Raw genomic sequence first — 17,732 nt, forward strand, 5'->3', positions numbered from 1 at the left:
CCGTTTTCTCTGTAACCAGTAGTGTGTTTATATTAATTATTTAACAGAAGGGTTTTGTGCTGTTATCTTCGCAACAATGTCACAGTTTCACAATAATTTTACACCAAGAACTTAGAGACTCAACATGCACAATGTGTGCTTGTAAACAAACCACTACGTTTAATATTTATTAGTGTCAATGCCTTTGATAAAGATATTGAATCCTTTGCCTGGGTCAAGCCTACTGATAAATAATACGCTTGAGTGTTGGTTTGAATTTAACGAAATTTGCACTTTAACAAAACTGGCCATTTGTTGCACAACATCTCTGAATTTATTCACATCTTGCCCTTCTCTTGGTTAAATTGGAGTATGGGTTTTTGGGTTTGAAGCACTGGTTCAGTGACAAGTGTTGAAGGACGTGCCAGAAGCAACAATAGACCTATCAAAGTATAAAGGATGTTAATCAAATGAGGCTTCTGTGGCCTGAAGACTAGCATTTCAGAACTAGCTGCACCTCTAGCCAAGCTGTTCCAACACTGAATTCACCTCAGCAATGTGGAAAATTGCTGAGGTATGTCCTACTGCCAAATATCAGGAAATATCCAATCCAGCTAATTACCTTTCTTAAAGTGATGGATGCTGTTACAGAATGTATTTATTAATAGCTTATTCAATGATGATGTCCTATCTGGGTTTCTGCAGAATCACTCAGCTCAGACCTCATTATTCGTCCATGTATGGACGAAAGAGCTGAATTACAGAGGTGAGGTGAGAGTGACTGGTTTGACATCAAGGTAACATTCACCAAAATGTAATGTCAAGGCACCTTCCTTGGTAAAACTGTGTCAATGAACATCAAAAGAAATGCACTCCAGTGGTTCGTGGTATGCCTTGCAAAAATGAAGATTATTAAAGTTGTTGAACATTAATCACCCAACGCTAAAAGTTCCTCAGGCCCCGTCCTGTGCCCAATCACGTTCACCTGTTTCATCAATGCCCTTTCCTTTCATCACAAGGCCAGAAGTGAAAACGCTCACCTTTTGGTGAACAATATTTTATTCCAAGTGAAGCATCCTATGCTGGCAAGCAGTAAAGCCCAGGTAAAATTTGGGCATGGACAAGTAACTACCTGATTAGATTCATGTCACAAAATTGCACAGCAAGAATCATCCCCAAGACTTACTGTCATGTGTGGTGCGTTTCTGGAACAGATTAGCATATTTATGCACCTAATAGTTACTGCCCACATATTCACTGTATGAATTCTCTGAAACTGCTTCAACGTATAACTGTAAGGAAGACTGACAGGAACTTATTTTCAAAGGCACAATTTAATGAGGCCTCCAGGGAACTGTGGACATGTCATCACTGGTTCTATGGGCTGGGCCCCACTTTCAATGACTGCATCAGAATTCAGAACTTCTTGTCTTTGGTCTCCTTGTATTTGTAAACAGGGCTGAAGCTATACGCTGTGAAGTAGCAAAGAAGTCTAAATATTGCAACTTAATACTATGAAGCATTTGTAAAACACACACTAACAGTTATATATGAAATTCATTTTCTAATAATTCAATGAAACATTGAAATGGAAGATGAAATGACTTTAAAGGAACATCTTAATCACTCTATACTCATGACTGTGTGGCTCGGCACAATTCAAATTCCATTCACAAATTTACTGATGACACCACAGTCATTGGCAGGATCACAGACGGCAAAGAGGAAACATACGGAAGGGAGATAGATCAGCGAGTTGAGTGGTTTCGCAGTAGCAACTACCTTTCACTTAAAGTTATTAAAACTAAGGAGCTGATTGTGGACTTCCAGAAAGAGAAATCAGAAGAACACCAACCAGTCCTCATCAAGGATTCAGCACTGGAAAGGGTTAAGAATTTCAAATTCATGGGTGAAAACATCTCTGAAGATCAGTCCTGGGGCCTCCATGTCAATACTTCATGAGGAGTTTGAGGAGATTTGGTATCTCACCGGACTCTTGCAAATTTCTACAGGTATACCATGGAGAACATTCTCTCTGGTTGCATCACTGACTGGTGTGGAGATGCCAATGCACTAGTCTGATAAAGATTACAGAGAGTTGTGAACTCAGCCAGTGCCATCAGGGGCATCAGCCTTCACTCCATCGAGGACATCAACAAGAGGCAGTGTCTTAAGAAAGCAGCCTCTATCCTCAAGAACCCTCTCCACCCAGGCCATGCCCTCTTCACTCGAAGAAGGCAGAGGAGCCTGAAGATGAAAACCCAATGGCACAAGGACAGCTTCTTCCCCTATACCATCAGATTTCTGAATGAACAATGAACCACCCATACAATCTTTCTTTCTCCTCATTTGCACTGATTTATTGTTTTTTAAATGTAATTTATAGAAATATTTGCACCTGTAAGGCTGCTGTAAAACAGTGAATTTTGTAACATGTCCATGACAATAAATTCTGATTCTAACTGACCATAGACAGAAATTGGGAGATTAGGCACAACCCCCAATGTTCTCCGTCATTGTGGTTTGTCCAATCTCTGAATTCATCCAGGGATGAATTACCTGTTTTCCTCTTCTTTTATGACTCAATATTCTAACAAAATGAGACAAAAATAAAATGGTAGAAACATCTTGTAAGACCATCGTACAGTGACGGTGGCAGGTAAACACAGCTGATGTACCACACTAGCTACCATTTTAATCCAGAGATAGAAGTTAAAAATCCACCACAGCCCTATGAAATTTAAATTCAAGCCATCACATTAATCTGGAATATTAATGTTGTATTATTCCATCTCATACATGAACGATCATCAGTGGAGGGAATATCTGCCATCCTTGCCCAGTCTGGCCTTTATGTGAATCCAGACTCACCAATGTGCTTGGTTCTAACTCAATTCAGGCTGGGCAACAGATGCTGCCTTTGCCAGACTGTGAGCAAATAAAAAAATTTAAATTTCCAATTTGAAAACAACAGATTGGATGGAATTGTTGGTCAATTCTCCCATATAAGTAACATTTTCAAAAAGCAGTAGCTTTTATTAACATTCTATTATTGTTATGAGCCCAGAGGACCCCAAAATCCAGCAGCAATAGATATTCACCACAACAAATGGTTATTTAAACAAAAGTTGCTTTTAATTATCTTTAAACATGAAAATAGAATCAAACTTTAACTTATCTCTATTGACTTACTTAACTTAGCCCCTTTCTAATTCTAAGCGCATGTGTATGTATTGTGTGTGTAAGTTCAGAAAAGTTCTTTGGTTCGCAGTCCAATTTCACATCTCATTCCTCCAAGTTCACTGGTTGCAGGCAATTCTTATACTGTGCACAGAATTTAACATTTATCAAGTTCACCAGACTTTGGTGCTTGAAAGGTAAATGGTTACTGCTCAGGAAGGTTTTCAGACAGAGATTGGTCATTCCTTTTATATCAGCCTCTTCAGTGTCTTGCTGACAAAACTTGCCCCTTCAGAGTTCTCCAGATGATAACCTTTTTCTTTCAGGTCACCACCGAGTTCCTTTTTGTTTCTCTTATTCCAAGTGAAACATTAGACAGTCAGTCCTCTCCTCTTGCATGAACCACAAGGGCTTTGACCAGGCCATCTTCCAAAATGGGGCTTTCCCAAAAGCTTGCCAGTTTGTCCTGTTCCAGTCCAAGCTGCTGTCTGCTGGCTGCAACACTATACAAGTGATCTATGTGTGTGTGTGTGTGTGTCTCTCTCTCCCCCTAAGAGAAAGCTTGTTTGACTCTCTCTGCTTGCAAAACCACATGACTGTCTCAGAACAGCAAGTTCTCTTCCAGACAGCAGCAGCTCCGACATGCTCTTTCATCTGTTGCCTTTTGCAAACAATAATCAATTAGTGAAATCTCTTGAGCACTCTTCAAATGTTCTCGCAAAAGCTCTGGAGCCGATTCATCTAGCATGGGTCAGAGCTCCAGTATATTAAATAAGATCTGTTTTAAAGTGTTTGTTTGTGACCTACTCTAACAAACCTTTCCCAATTTATCTCCCAAAAACATATCTATACATATGTATTATATACTCTGTCACATTATCCTTTTAAATATCAAATGAGTTCAAAGTATCTACCCAGTGCTGGCACCTTTTACTTGATCAAAAAATTTGTTATACATATATCATGGCTAAACAGAGAGTGGTTCTCCTACTTAGGGGAAATAAAATGACACCTTTGATTCCAGTACTCACTTGTTTTGTTCACTTCTCTCATGTTGAGATAATCAAGGAATGGTATCACTAGGCCCTGACCAAGAAACATCTTCACCACGGTCACAGCCACCTCTTGTCTGCTCTCCACAGTGGTGACCTCTTCCAGCATTGTGAGAGGAGTGATATCCTCAGCCTGGAAAAGGTTAGAGAGAGTTCCCAGTAAACTTGAAGCCTTGATAAACAGACCATTTCTCAGCATAATTTTCAACATCAGGCATGGAAGAAATTATAACTTTAATATGGACCATCCCACTTGTTGACTACATTGCCATGTTCCCCTTAAAAAAAGTTTTAAATCTTTTGTCTGCCTGTTCATTCTGCAGAAGGTAACTGACGAGATACCCAATAGGAGAAAATCCAATAAAAGCATTATACCATGAGCACATATTTCCTGGCAATTATGCAATCTGGCAAATCCCACATGGTGACAAAGTGTGTCTTCTTCACCAACAGTGATGCTCTTGTAGAGGTTGGGATTTGCTTCAGAACACATCAAGGGGCAAGGAAGGTGATAAATGAATGCAAGCTTTTTTTTGCTGCCATTGGAAAAACTGACATCATTCCTCCTTGCAACGCCCCTCCTTTAATCCTTTCAACTGCCATGAGATAACTTATTTTTCTTTCTTTTCTCAAATTGAGCCATTCAAATTGAACAAAACATCCATTCCCAATCCTTGTAATTTCTACCATGAAAGTAGGTCTCACAAAAATTAAGGTTGTCATTGTTTGGAATAATTGGGTCTTTGTTTCAGACTACTCTGACCTTCAATGTATGCTCTGGTCGGACAAGCTCACCTGTCTCTTGGGTTAGTCATGCAAATAATAGTGAGTCATTTATACAAAGCTACGCGTTTTCTTATTTAGAGGGCATTGAACATGATTGTACTCATAAATAGACATCAGGCCCCACGACATAAGACATAAGATACTTAAATATCTTGGAATCTAAAATTACAACTTCTTGTTCATCAATTAACAACAAATTCCTGTTGCAGCCTTTACAAGGGTATATGTGGTTAATTGAGATATAAATCTCAAACCACATCCTGACTGCTCTCTCTATGCTCCCTTGAAGATTTCAATTATGGACCCACTTTACTTAATTGGTTTTAAGATTTATAAAGCAATAGTTTTAACCACAGCATCAACTTTTCTGGAAGCTCTTTGTTTTAACACTATTCTATTTTATTTCCACTGCTCATAAAACAGTCAAATGATGATAACTGAAAGTGAAACGTGACCTGCCGTCTTCCAGCTGTATGAAATAACCCATGCTCTGCATTCTAGTTCTGTACATAGATAATGGAGCCAAAGGAATCCATTACATAGAAAGGTACCACAATTAACAAAGCATTCATTGTAAAATCTTATTCCTTCTGACAGATTTTGGAAAATCACCAGATAACAAATCTTCATTATGAAACAGTGTATCAACCAAAGTTCGCCAACCATCTGATCCAATTGTTAGGCTCAATTAATTCAATAAATCACTGAACTTTGCTTTGGACTTTGCTTCAACCCTCAAACTAATGCAAAATGTAAGCTACTATAGGGAAGAAAGCAATTTTTCAAAAAGTGGTCTTAAAATATATTAAAAAATGGATTGTTGACTTTGTTTTGAATTTTCCACATTTTCTTATTGTAATGGAAGGAAATTGTTGGCTCTTTCAAATCTTATGTCAGTCAGGCCCATGAAGAATGTATCAGGAGACTAGGACAAATCTTAGACGAGTAAGTGAAGTGTTGCCAGATAGAGGCATTCCCTTATTAGGGAATAAATGTTAGTTTGTAAATATGTTTAGTGTTATTAGTCAGATCAAGGGCTTATTGATTAATTGATTGGATGACATGCTACAGAATTAAAAAAGCACACTCAGGAAATTTGAATAATAAACAAAACACGTTGGAAATACCCAGCAACAAAATTAGGCAAAACCTGAAAAATGCAAAGTTCAGTGCGGTTTAAACCAGTACAGACATATACTGTAAATAACCAGTGCATCAAGAAGCAACGTTTTGCAGAAGGGAGAGTTGGAACATTATTTAACACAAGAATATATAAAACAGGAATAGAATAGGGCTCAACACATGCTTGAGGAACAATGCCTTATACCTTGCAGCCTGTGGAACTCAATATTCAATTCTCCAACTTCAAATAACTCTGTTTGCACTAGAACTGGGCATTGTGTTTCATTCATAAGAACATAAGAAATAGGAGCAGGAGTAGGCCATCTGGCTCGTCGGGCCTGCTCTGCCATTGAATGAGATCATGGGTCCGACTTACCACCGTAAGACTGAAGGATTGGTTGTAACTTGGGGTTAGTTGTAAGTCAGGGAACGGGAACCTCGGGAAACGGGGACCTTGGGCTGCCGCGGGGAACAGGGAGTCGGGACTTCGGGCTGCCGCCGGGAGCAGAGACGCCTGTAAACAGTACTTTTAATACAAAATATGTACTTGTACAATAGTTTTAATAAAAGATTTTTTTTAATTTTGGTCTTATGTGCGGTGGATGTAGCTCGCATAGGTCAGACGTCGAGGACTACCTATATGTAAAAATCTATCCAACATTGTCTTAAATATGTTTATGCGGTAACCTCCACTGCTTTCAAGGGCAGAGAATTCCATAGATTCACCACTCTCTGGAAAAAGCAGTTCCTGCTCATCTCCGTCCAAAATCTACTACTCTAAATCTTGAGGCTATGCCCCTGTTCTCACCTACCAGTGAAAAAAACTTACCTACCATGATCTTATCTATTTCTTTCATAATTTTATACATTTCTTTAAGATACCTGCTCATTATTCTGAATTCCAGCAATTACAATCCCAGACAATTCAATCTATCCTCATAGGCTAAACTCCTCATCTCTGGAATCAATCTAGTGAACTTCCTCTTCACTGCCTCCATGGCCTGTTGATCTGTCCTCAAGTAAGAAGACCAGAACTGCAGGCAGTACTCCAAAGGTGGCCTCACCAGTATCCTTCACTTTTGGAGCATTAGCTCCCTGCTCATAAACTCAATCTCTCTAGCAATGAAGGCCATCATTCCATTTGCCTTCCTGATAGCCTGAAGCACTTGGTAAACCTTTAAACGTTTCATGCACCAGCACTCCCAAGTCCTTCTGCACAGCAGCATGCTACAATTGCTTGACATTTAAGTAATAATCTGGTCTTCCATTTTTTCTTCCAAAGTGAATAACTTCACTTAAACTTTCCACAATATATCTCTGCAGACTCTCCGTATCCTCTGCACCATTTGTCTCCCACTCAATTTAATGTGATCAGCAAAGTTAGATACACTACACAAAGTCCCCTTCCAGATCATTAACGTATTTTGTGAACAGTTGTGGGCCCAGTACCGACCCCTGCAGCACCCGTTCACCACTGATTGCCAACTAGAAAAACACCCCTGTACCCCAACTCTCTGCTTTCTATTGGTTATCCAATCCTCTATCCACGCTAACATGTCACCCCCAACTCCGTGCATCCTTATCTTATGGATGAGCCTTTGAGGTGGCAATTTATTGAAGCCTTCTAGAAATCCAAGTAAATAATGTACATCTGTTCCCCTCCATCTACTGCACTCAATATATCCTTCAGTAAGTTTGTCAAACAGGATCGGCCCTCTGCTGAATCCATGCAGCGTCTGCCAATTTTTTTCCAGATACATCCCTATTTCTACTTTACTGATGGATTGAAGCATTTTTCCAACTGCTGATGTCACAACTGGCCTATAGTTACCTGCCTTATTCTTATATCTTGTTTTTGAACAATTGTGTGACATTCATTATCTTCTCATCTGCCAGGACCTGTCCAGAGGCCATAAAATTTTGGTAAATGATCACCCAAAGTGTCAACTGTAACTTCTGCCATTTCTTTCATTACCCTGGGATGCATTCCATCAGGACCAGGGAACTTTTCAATCTTTAGGCTCACAAATATGCACAGCACCCCTTCTTTAGAGATAGCTATTGTATCCAGGTCCTCACTTACCATTGTATGACTAACCTCTGTCTTTGGCATGGTAAATATGTCTTCCACCATGAAGACTGACACAAAATAGTCATTTAAAGCTTCCGCTATTTCCTCATTACCCAATACCAATTCCCCTTTCTTATCCTGTGTTCACTTCAGTCACCCTTTCCACTTTATATAATTATAAATCTTTTACTGTGCTGTTACACTATTGTATGATTCATAACTTCACCACCCACCCAGTTCATGGATGCAAGGCTTCCATCATAAGGTTGTGAAGATTCAGGCAGAGTGGCTCCTTTGGTCGGTCTGGCAATAGCAGCACTCTGAAAGAAAGGAGAATGCCATGTTGCACGTCACATTTCTTTTATAAATGGAGCACTACTTTGATAATGGATTTTAAAATATAAATTAGACATTTTAATTGAAGTAAGTAGAAAAATGATACATTCAGTTATCCTTAATGACCATGCAATAACATTTGGCTTTAAAAATTGTATGTGATTTTATATACAAATTAAAACCAATTAATATTATCTTGATAATATATCAGCAAAGTGACTGACCATAGCCAACAATACTCGAAGTTGTCAGCCTTAGCTTAGAAAAGGGGTGGGCAATCTTTTAATTTTTAATTTAGACACACAGCACAGTTACAGGCCATTTTGGCCCACGAGTACATAATGGGGTGTAGGTTAATTGGGTGGAACGGACTCGTGGGCCGAAATGGCCTGTTGCCGTGTTGAATATCTATATTAAAAATTAAAAGGTTGGCCACCCCTGACTTAGATGGTGGCAAGATCACCTCTAGATGGATGCAGGTACCTCTCCAATGTCTTGACCACAAATCTGGGGCTACCAGCTTAGTGCAGAGCAAGTGCAGTTCATCGTTTGAATGTGCCATTAATTCAAGTCCTTGATACTCTCAAAAGTGGATTTAGAAAATTCTGTGATATGGCAATAAAAATTAGTGTCTTCTCCTGGACAATAGTTTCAATCAACATCTCCGAACAGACCATCTTCTTATTACTGTGGGAGCTTACTCTGTATGTATATGTTAATGAATTTCTCACACCAGAACAGTCACTACATTTTAAAAGTCCCTCATGTTATAGAGCAAGTTGAGGATTTCAAAAGGAGCTACATAAATGTGAAAATATGAGTATGTTAGGAAACAGAATCAGATTTGAGTGCAAAGTAAGTCCTTAAATGTATCTCTGATTGAGTTTCTTGTTGAGGAGTCTGATGGTGGAGGGGTAGCAGCTGTTCCTGAACCTGGTGGTGTGAATCTTGTGCCACCTCTACTTCTTTCCTGATGGCAGCAGCAAGTACAGAGCATGTCCTGGGTGTTGTGGATCCTTGATGATTGCTGCTGCTCTCTGACGGCAGTGTTCCATATAGATGGGGAGTTTGTCTGTGATGTACTGGATTGTGCCTACCGAAGGGCTTTCCACTCAGAAGTATTGGTGCCCCCATACCAGGCTGAGGAATTATCCCTCACCTACATTAAATTTCAGTGAGGTTCAGACTGCATTCATTTTCTGAAAGCACTTATCACTGGCAAGTCAAGCATTTATCACTCAGTACTAATTTGCCCTTCAGAAGGGGGTGGTGATTCCAGTCTCTGTCCTGCTCTTGCCGCCAGAGTTTTTACCTGGCTGCTCCAGTTAAATTTCTGATCGATGGTGATCAGTTCTTCTCCCCACCCCCTAGTGATAGTAATACAACTGAATATGAGGGATAAATGGTCACACTCTGTGTTGTTGGAGATTATCATTACGATGTACTCTTGATGCAGAAGTGTTTTTTCGCCACTTCCCTGCCTCTGTCTGAACATCATCCAGGTCCTGCTGTTTGCAAACATGGATGGCTTCATTTTCTGAGAGACCAGAAATTGAACTGAGCATTGTACTGAGCTCTTTTCATCTGTTGATGGGAGGCCCAAACATAAATCACAACCTGCAATGATATCCTATGGCAAACCAATAGAGTTTCAACAGCCAAAAGTATCTCCTTTTGTGCGAGCTCTGAGATGAAGCGTTTCCCCTTTGATGCCCAAGTGTTAATATTTTGTTTCATTTCATCTCAGCTTAGACCTCATTGAGAATACAGAGGCAGATAAACAGAAGAATGCCACTTTGATGCTTGAAATTATATTTCATTTAACTTTGTGCACTAAGACATCATTGCATTGAACGTTGATCTCAAACTTTTAAATTTAGACATACAGCATGGTCACAGACCCTTTCAGCCCATGAGCCTGTGATGCCCAATTACACCCGATTGACCTACAGCCCACGTATATTTTGAAAGGTGGAAGGAAGCCAGAGAACCCAGAGTAAACCCTCACAGACACAGGGAGAACGTGTAAACTCCTTACAGACAGCGCTGGATTCAAACCTGGGTTGCAGGGGCTGTAAACAGCATTGTGCTAACTGCTATGCTAACCATGTCACTCACTTCCTGAATTCAAATTCTGAACCTCACCACACACAAAAAAAATGGTAATTGAGCAACAGAATAAGCATGTTTATTTGTTTCACATCTTCCAGTAAGGAAAAAAATGAAAGAGGTAAAATTGGGTCACACCAGGTTGAAGAAAAGCACCCTCCTTTTTAAGGCCAAAGGTGTGGTGATATGTAATTACACCACTAGGTCACCAGGAATCATCCCGGTGACCTTGTATATAAAGCAGTCCAGAGCTGCAGTCCAGAGCTACAGTCTAGCCTTCCAGGTTCATCTTGCAGAGAGACAAGAACTCTTAGTGTACATATTAGTTTATTAAAGCTGTCTTATACTCGCACTGCTGTTGTGGTTATTGTCAGTACAATTTAATAAACTAATATATAGCTACTAGGATGGAAGCTGCTTCTGCTCCAACATGCATTCCCGACCACCTGGAGACTCTTCCTGAGGAATGGAATCCGGGGACGACTAGCATGCACGTGTTTCTGAGGACAGAGACGGCGAGGAACTGCTGTACTGGAATCGTGGTGGAATGCAGGGAAGACCACAGAAGTACGATAGGGCAAGAAACGGCCAAGAGTCTTGCCTGCCCGTGGGTTTGCCAGTACAGGCGCCGCAGACCCTAAACCCCGGTCCGATCAGAAAGGGGCCACTACAAGTGCAAGTGGAAGGATCTCCACAAGTCGTGCTCCTGATCGCCACTTATGTGCAGAATTCCCAACCACTCCAGAGCCAGGGAAAGCAGACACCACTACTGTCACTCTTCCAGCAGCAGTTTCCCCAGTACCACGGAGACCTGACGCTACCGCTGGGATCCCCCCTAAGCCCACTGCAAATGTCCCAAAGCCAGAGACTCAGCCAACAGCCCCAAGCACCTAGGTTATTCCTCCAGCAGACACAAGCCCCAACAGAAGCTCTACCAGCAGCTCCCAATACCCCAGGGTTCACCCTTGCTACACCTAAGGGACCAGAGACTGCGGCTTAGCCATGTGCTGCGACCAGACAGGCTGGAGCTCGACCCCAGAAATCCTGGAGCCGCCATACACTTTGGATGCTGGCAGAGATGCTTTCTGAATTACATGGAGGGTGCTGAGGCATTGGATAAAGAGCTATTAATACAGCTGTTAGCCCAGCTGGGAGATCACCCTTACTCCCTTATACAGGATGCCAGGTCCTACCAAGAGGCAATGAGCATTTTACAGAGGCATTACAGTGAGGTACTCGAGCTGGCAGAATCCGCAAGCATCGAATCCACGCTGCTGAAGACCCAACTGCGCTGGGTGGGTCACGTCTCCAGAATGGAGGACCATCGCCTTCCCAAGATCGTGTTATATGGCGAGCTCTCCACTGGCCACCGAGACAGAGATGCACCAAAGAAGAGGTACAAGGACTGCTTAAAGAAATCTCTTGGTGCCTGCCACATTGACCACTGCCAGTGGGCTGATATCGCCTCCAACGTGCATCTTGGCGCCTCACAGTTCGGCGGGCAGCAACCTCCTTTGAAGAAGACCGCAGAGCCCACTTCACTGACAAAAGACAATGGAGGAAAAACCCAACACCCAACCCCAACCAACCAATTTTCCCTTGCAACCGCTGCAACCGTGCCTGCCTGTCCCGCATCGGACTTGTCAGTCACCAACGAGCCTGCAGCAGACATGGACATACCCCTTGTTGGAACCAAGGGGTTAAGTAATCATAGAAAATATGCCTATGTACTATTCATTATGTATTAATTAATCCAGTACTATGTAACAATTTACTTTTTACTGCAATTATACTGTTTAAGGGAAATAGGAATTCAATTAAGTAACAGCCACAGTATGTAGCAAAGTTGGCTGATTATAGTACGTGTAGAATTTGCTGCCTCCAAATACAAAAGAGAGAAAATGTATAAACCAATTTAGTAGGAATGCTAAGTCATGAGGAGGTTTTGAGTAAAACAGAAGACTATGGCCAGATGAGAACAAAGAAATAATTAGAAATATCTGGGGTATGAATTGATTTCTGATCAAGACAACAGGATGTTCTGGCCTTGAGGATTAAGATGGGAGGTCTACACCCTAGATAACTGCAGAGCAGGAAATTGCTTGAGATAAATCTTATGCAAGGAATCTAGCAAAGAAAGCCAACTTTTGTTCAGTGTAATAATGTTGATCTATATAAACAGAAGAGACTGGACAGTAGGAGTCACTCTTGGGGAATAGCTCACTGAGCAGGTGACCTATGAACTAACGACTGAACCAGAGCTCTGTTGAGCTTTATTCTTGTGCTGTGTAATAAACTGATTGTTAAACCGAATACCTTCTCCTATCACTTCATTCAACGAGCATGCTGGACTCAGATGACACATAGACTAAATTGAGGATAGGGTAAAGCCAGAGTCCGACACCCTCCATAAATCTTCGTCCGCAAAGCCAAGCCAAAGAAAGAAGAAAGAACAGTAAGGAGCATAGTGAACTCCACTTCTGGTACAGACTCATGACCAGGTCACAACAAGTAGGGGAGTCTGCCAGAGACTTTATACTCTCTCTGAAAGACCTGGCGAGAGGCTGCCACTTTAAAGCAGTATCAGCCCAGGAGTATGCGGAGGACCTTATTAGGGACAGAATTGTTGCGGGCATACGGTCCACTGAGACGAGACATCGATTGCTGGAGAAAGGAATGGTGGGGCTAGATGAGGCAGAGACTATCGCAGAAGCTTCAGAAAGCACCAGGAAAGAATTGGAGGAGTACTCACAGGACCCTGGGGCTGGGACAAGCGTCACACTGCCGGACTCTCTAGCCCCACGAAAAGAAATGTTTGCTGCCTCACAGGAATTCACAGCAGCATCAGCACCTTGAGGGTCCCAAGTGCTTTTTCTGTGGACAAAGAAAGCACCCCAGAGCCCTCTGCCCTGCCAGAGAAAATGGTTGTTCCAACTGTGGAAAATGTGGGTATTATGCAAAAGTCTGCAGAAGACCCAAGGCCACAGCCAAGGCCCATTCTCATGCTAATGAGAGGCAGGAAAGCTCTTCTTTCTCTACAGACAAACAGAAGAAGAAGAATGCCATGTGCAGCCGACCATCTTGGACAAATGCTACACCGCAGAGGACACAGTCTTCAGGAGATGGATATGATGCCGAGTACTATCGGATGGAAGGACACATCAGACTTGCTTCCCTACGCATGAATCAGGTGAGTCCACAGAATTTATCTGACGCCACTGTGTGCATCAAAATTAATATGTGAGGGTAAATTGCTTAATAGATAGTGCAAGCACTGAAAGTTTTATTGACCAGGGCTTAGTCAACTGCCCTCCCCACATGCCCGAGTGAGCACTAGATCCTGTTAGCAGCCAGCAGCCTTGTGGCTGAGGTAAAACAGTTTTGCAGGGTTACTCTAGAAACCCAGGGCACAAAATACGAAGGGTTCAAATTACTAGTACTCCCTCACCTCTGTGCCCCGGTACTATTGGGATTAGATTTTCAGTGCCAGTTAGAAAACATTACAATCGTGCACAACGGGCCTCACCCCCCACTACGCCTTACGAAGAAACAACACTGCAGTCTGTCTGTCCTGAACATAGAACCCCCTTCACTGTTCACACACCTGACCCCAGAATGCACACCAATAGCCACAAAGAGCAGGAGGTACAACCCGAGGAACAGAGCCTTCATTAGGACAGAGGTCCGCAGGCTACTACAGGAGGGCATCATAGAGCAGAGCACCAGTCCCTGGAGAGCCCAGGTGGTTATAGTGACGTCAGGAGAAAAACTGCACTTGGAGGTGGATTACAGCCAGACAGTCAATAAATTTACACAACTAGATGCCTACCCCCTGCCACGCATAGCAGACATGGTCAACAACATTGCGCAGTATAAGGTGTTCTCCACCATAGACCTAAAGGCAGCATACCACCAACTGCCCATTGGAAACAGCAATCGCATTGACACGGCATTTGAGGCAGACGGCAGGCTGTGTCAATTTCTGCGACTCCACTTCAGTGTCACCAATGGAGTGTCCCTGTTTCAGAGAGAAATGGACTGAATAGTAAATGAGTTCCAACTGAAAGCGGAGTTCCCCTACTTAGACAACGTGACAATCTGTGGCCACACTCAGGAGGATCATGACACGAATTTAAAACGCTTCTTCCAGGCAGCTGAGGAAAGGAACTTAATGTCTTCTTTTCTTTGGCTTGGCTTCGCGGACGAAGATTTATGGAGGGGGTAAAATGTACAACAGGGACAAATGCGTCTTTAGTGCCAGGAAGTTGCCAATCCTGGGCTACATAGTGCAGAACGGGGAAATCAGCCCAGACCCAGCCCGCATACGCGCCCTCTCCTAGACCTCCCAGTGCCACACATGATGAAAGCACTAAAAAGGTGTTTGGGGCTGTTCGCTTACTGCACCCAATGGGTCCCAACTATGCCGATAGGGCCTGCCCACTTATAAAAACCTCCATTTTCCCACTGTGCCCAGCAGTCACCAGAGCATTCAGGGACATTAGGGACCATATCGCTAAAGCTACCATGCGGTCCATAGATGAGTTGATCCCATTTCAAGTAGAAACGGATGCATCCGATGTGACTCTGGCAGCCACCCTAAACCAAGACGGACGACCGGTGGCCTTTTTCTTGTGAACCCTACAGGGGTCAGAGGTAAGACACTCAGAAGCAGAGAAGGAGGCCCTAGCCATTGTGGAAGCAGTAAGGCACTGGCGACATTATCTGGCATGCAAACACTTCACCCTCGTCACAGACCAACGGTCTGTGGCTTTTATGTTCGATAACCAGAATGGGGAGAATTAAGAATGACAAAATCCTGCGCTGGTGGATAGAATTGTCTACATTTAACTACGACATTCTATACCGCTCCGGGAGACTCAAAGAGCCCCCGGACGCACTGTCCAGAGGCACTTGTGCCATCCTTAACCACACATTCCAGTTGCAGAACTTGCACAATGAGCTGGGCCACCCGGGGGTCGCTACACTGTTTCACTTCATTAAAACCCAAAACCTCCCATTTTCCGTACCGGAAGTGAGGTCAGTGAACAAGAACTGCCCCATCTGTGCGGAATGCAAACCACAATTTTACCGGCCAGACAAAGCCACCCGATAAAAGCTACCAAACCTTTTGAGCACCTCATCCTCGATTTTAAAGGCCCACTCCTGTCCAATAATAGAAATGTCCATTTCCTAAACGTAATAGATGAATATTCCTATTTCCCCTTCGCAATCCCGTGTTCTGATGTATCAACAGCCACTGTTATAAAATGCCTCCAACCCATCTTCAGCTTATTTGGGTACCCGAACTACATACACACAGACAGGGGCTGCTGCATTCATGAGCGCAGAAGTACAGCAGTACCTGCACGAGAGAGGGATTGCTACCAGCCGTACTACAAGTTACAATCACTGGGGGAATGGACAAGTCGAAAGGGAAAATGGCACTATCTGGAAAACGGTCCTCTTAACTTTAAAAGCAAAAGACCTGCCTGATACTAGATGGCAAGAATTGTTGCCAGAAGCCCTACACTCTATCCGTTCTTTGTTGTGTACTGCCACTAACATGACCCCACATGACTGTATCTTTTCTTTCTCAAGGAAAGCCACGACGGGCCCAGTGCTGCCTAAATGGATGATGACACCAGGACCTGTTCTCCTCCGGAAGTACTGCAGACCCCACAAAGTGGACCCGCTGGTGGATCAAGTGGAATTGAGGCACGCGAACCCTCAGTACGGTTTCGTCACATTCCCGGATGGAAGAGAAGACTCGGTGGCCACCAGGAATCTCGCGCCGGCCGGATGTGTGAACAATGCGGAGGAAACACAGATGTCTACGGATCAACAAGGAGCGCAGCAGCAGTCACTAGAACAGTCGTCCATCGAGTCACCCCAGAGGACTATACCACCCACCCCGGAAATCAGGACCCTGGGTACGCCCGCCCCACAAAATATCACCACCCTAGACTTGATGTCAGGACCTAATCACATACAAGAGGATCCCCAGCCCACACGACCAACCAGTACTGCCCACTCCCATACCTACACCAAGAAAGGCCGAAAGGCAGACCGCACTCCCCACCCCTATACCACTACTGAGGAGATCTAGAAGGCAACGGAAGCCATGAAAAATTCTGAACATTAACTTACAAACAAGGGAAGGAGGATGAGGCGGGTTGGGGGGAAAAACAATTTTTTAAGGGGGGAGTGAATATGGTGATATGTAATTACACCACTAGGTCACCAGGGGTCATCCCGGTGACCTTGTATATAAAGCAGTCCAGGGCTACAGTCTAGCCTTCCAGGTTTGTCTTGCAGAGAGACAAGACCTCTTTGTGTACAGATTAGTTTATTAAAGCTGTCTTATGCTCGCACTGCTGTTGTGGTTATTGTCAGTACAAAAAGGACCACCAAGGCTCCCATTAGCGATTAATTTCTCCAAAAAGCACACGTTGCTAGTTTGAGCCCAGTTTTCAATGCGTTTAGAGATTTGTCTCCAGAGCATTTTGGAAATTACAATTTGGTAAACCAATGGGTTCTTTGAATGACATCCTGCTGCTCACTATTTTGTGACTGTTCGCACATACACCATAAAATAAGTGGCATCATCAGGTGCATGTCTGACGCTGGCAAATTACCAGTGCAGCAGCATGGAACTCAACCAGAAATAGCTGGTCCACTTTTGCACAGAAACAATGCTCACATACTCTACTTTAGTTGCAGATTACACAGTGATGAAAAATACATGCAGCACAATCCAATAGTTTCCACAATTTGTCAAACTTTAACCTTCGCATTGTCATATCATCACCCTTCACTACCTATGCTACCTCGTGCAGATCCATAACTCAGAGAATATGGTGCTCCTTTGCCTGAAGCAATCCATTTCACTGGCATTGATTTGAAAGCTTTAAATTCCTACAATGTCTGTGTTTCCATGTGAAGCACATTGTGACAATGACACACAGTTATTGTTGTGTCAACCTTCTATTGAGAGCACCCTAGCTGGCAGGGTGCTACAGTTGCTGCAGAGAAATGGATCATAGATCAATCCACGGGACGGTAAGAGTGGCAGAGAGGAGTCTCCCTCGCTCCCATTG

General features: G+C 43.0%; 1 protein-coding gene across 2 annotated transcripts in view; it reads right to left on the minus strand.

Moving 5' to 3' along the window:
- LOC138750451 (rasGAP-activating-like protein 1) overlaps positions 1 to 17,732 on the minus strand; it is a 313,399-nt gene that overhangs the window by 131,618 nt on the left and 164,049 nt on the right. For both annotated transcript variants that reach the window (XM_069912509.1, XM_069912508.1), the window contains exons 10-11: positions 8,424 to 8,510; positions 4,191 to 4,344 (exon numbers count right to left, since the gene is read on the minus strand). In XM_069912509.1, the coding sequence (XP_069768610.1) occupies positions 4,191 to 4,344; positions 8,424 to 8,510 (241 nt within the window). The remainder of the gene's footprint in view (positions 1 to 4,190; positions 4,345 to 8,423; positions 8,511 to 17,732) is intronic.

This window comes from Narcine bancroftii, unplaced genomic scaffold (assembly GCF_036971445.1).
Source record: "Narcine bancroftii isolate sNarBan1 unplaced genomic scaffold, sNarBan1.hap1 Scaffold_151, whole genome shotgun sequence".
In the NCBI taxonomy this organism is placed as follows: Eukaryota; Metazoa; Chordata; class Chondrichthyes; order Torpediniformes; family Narcinidae; genus Narcine; species Narcine bancroftii.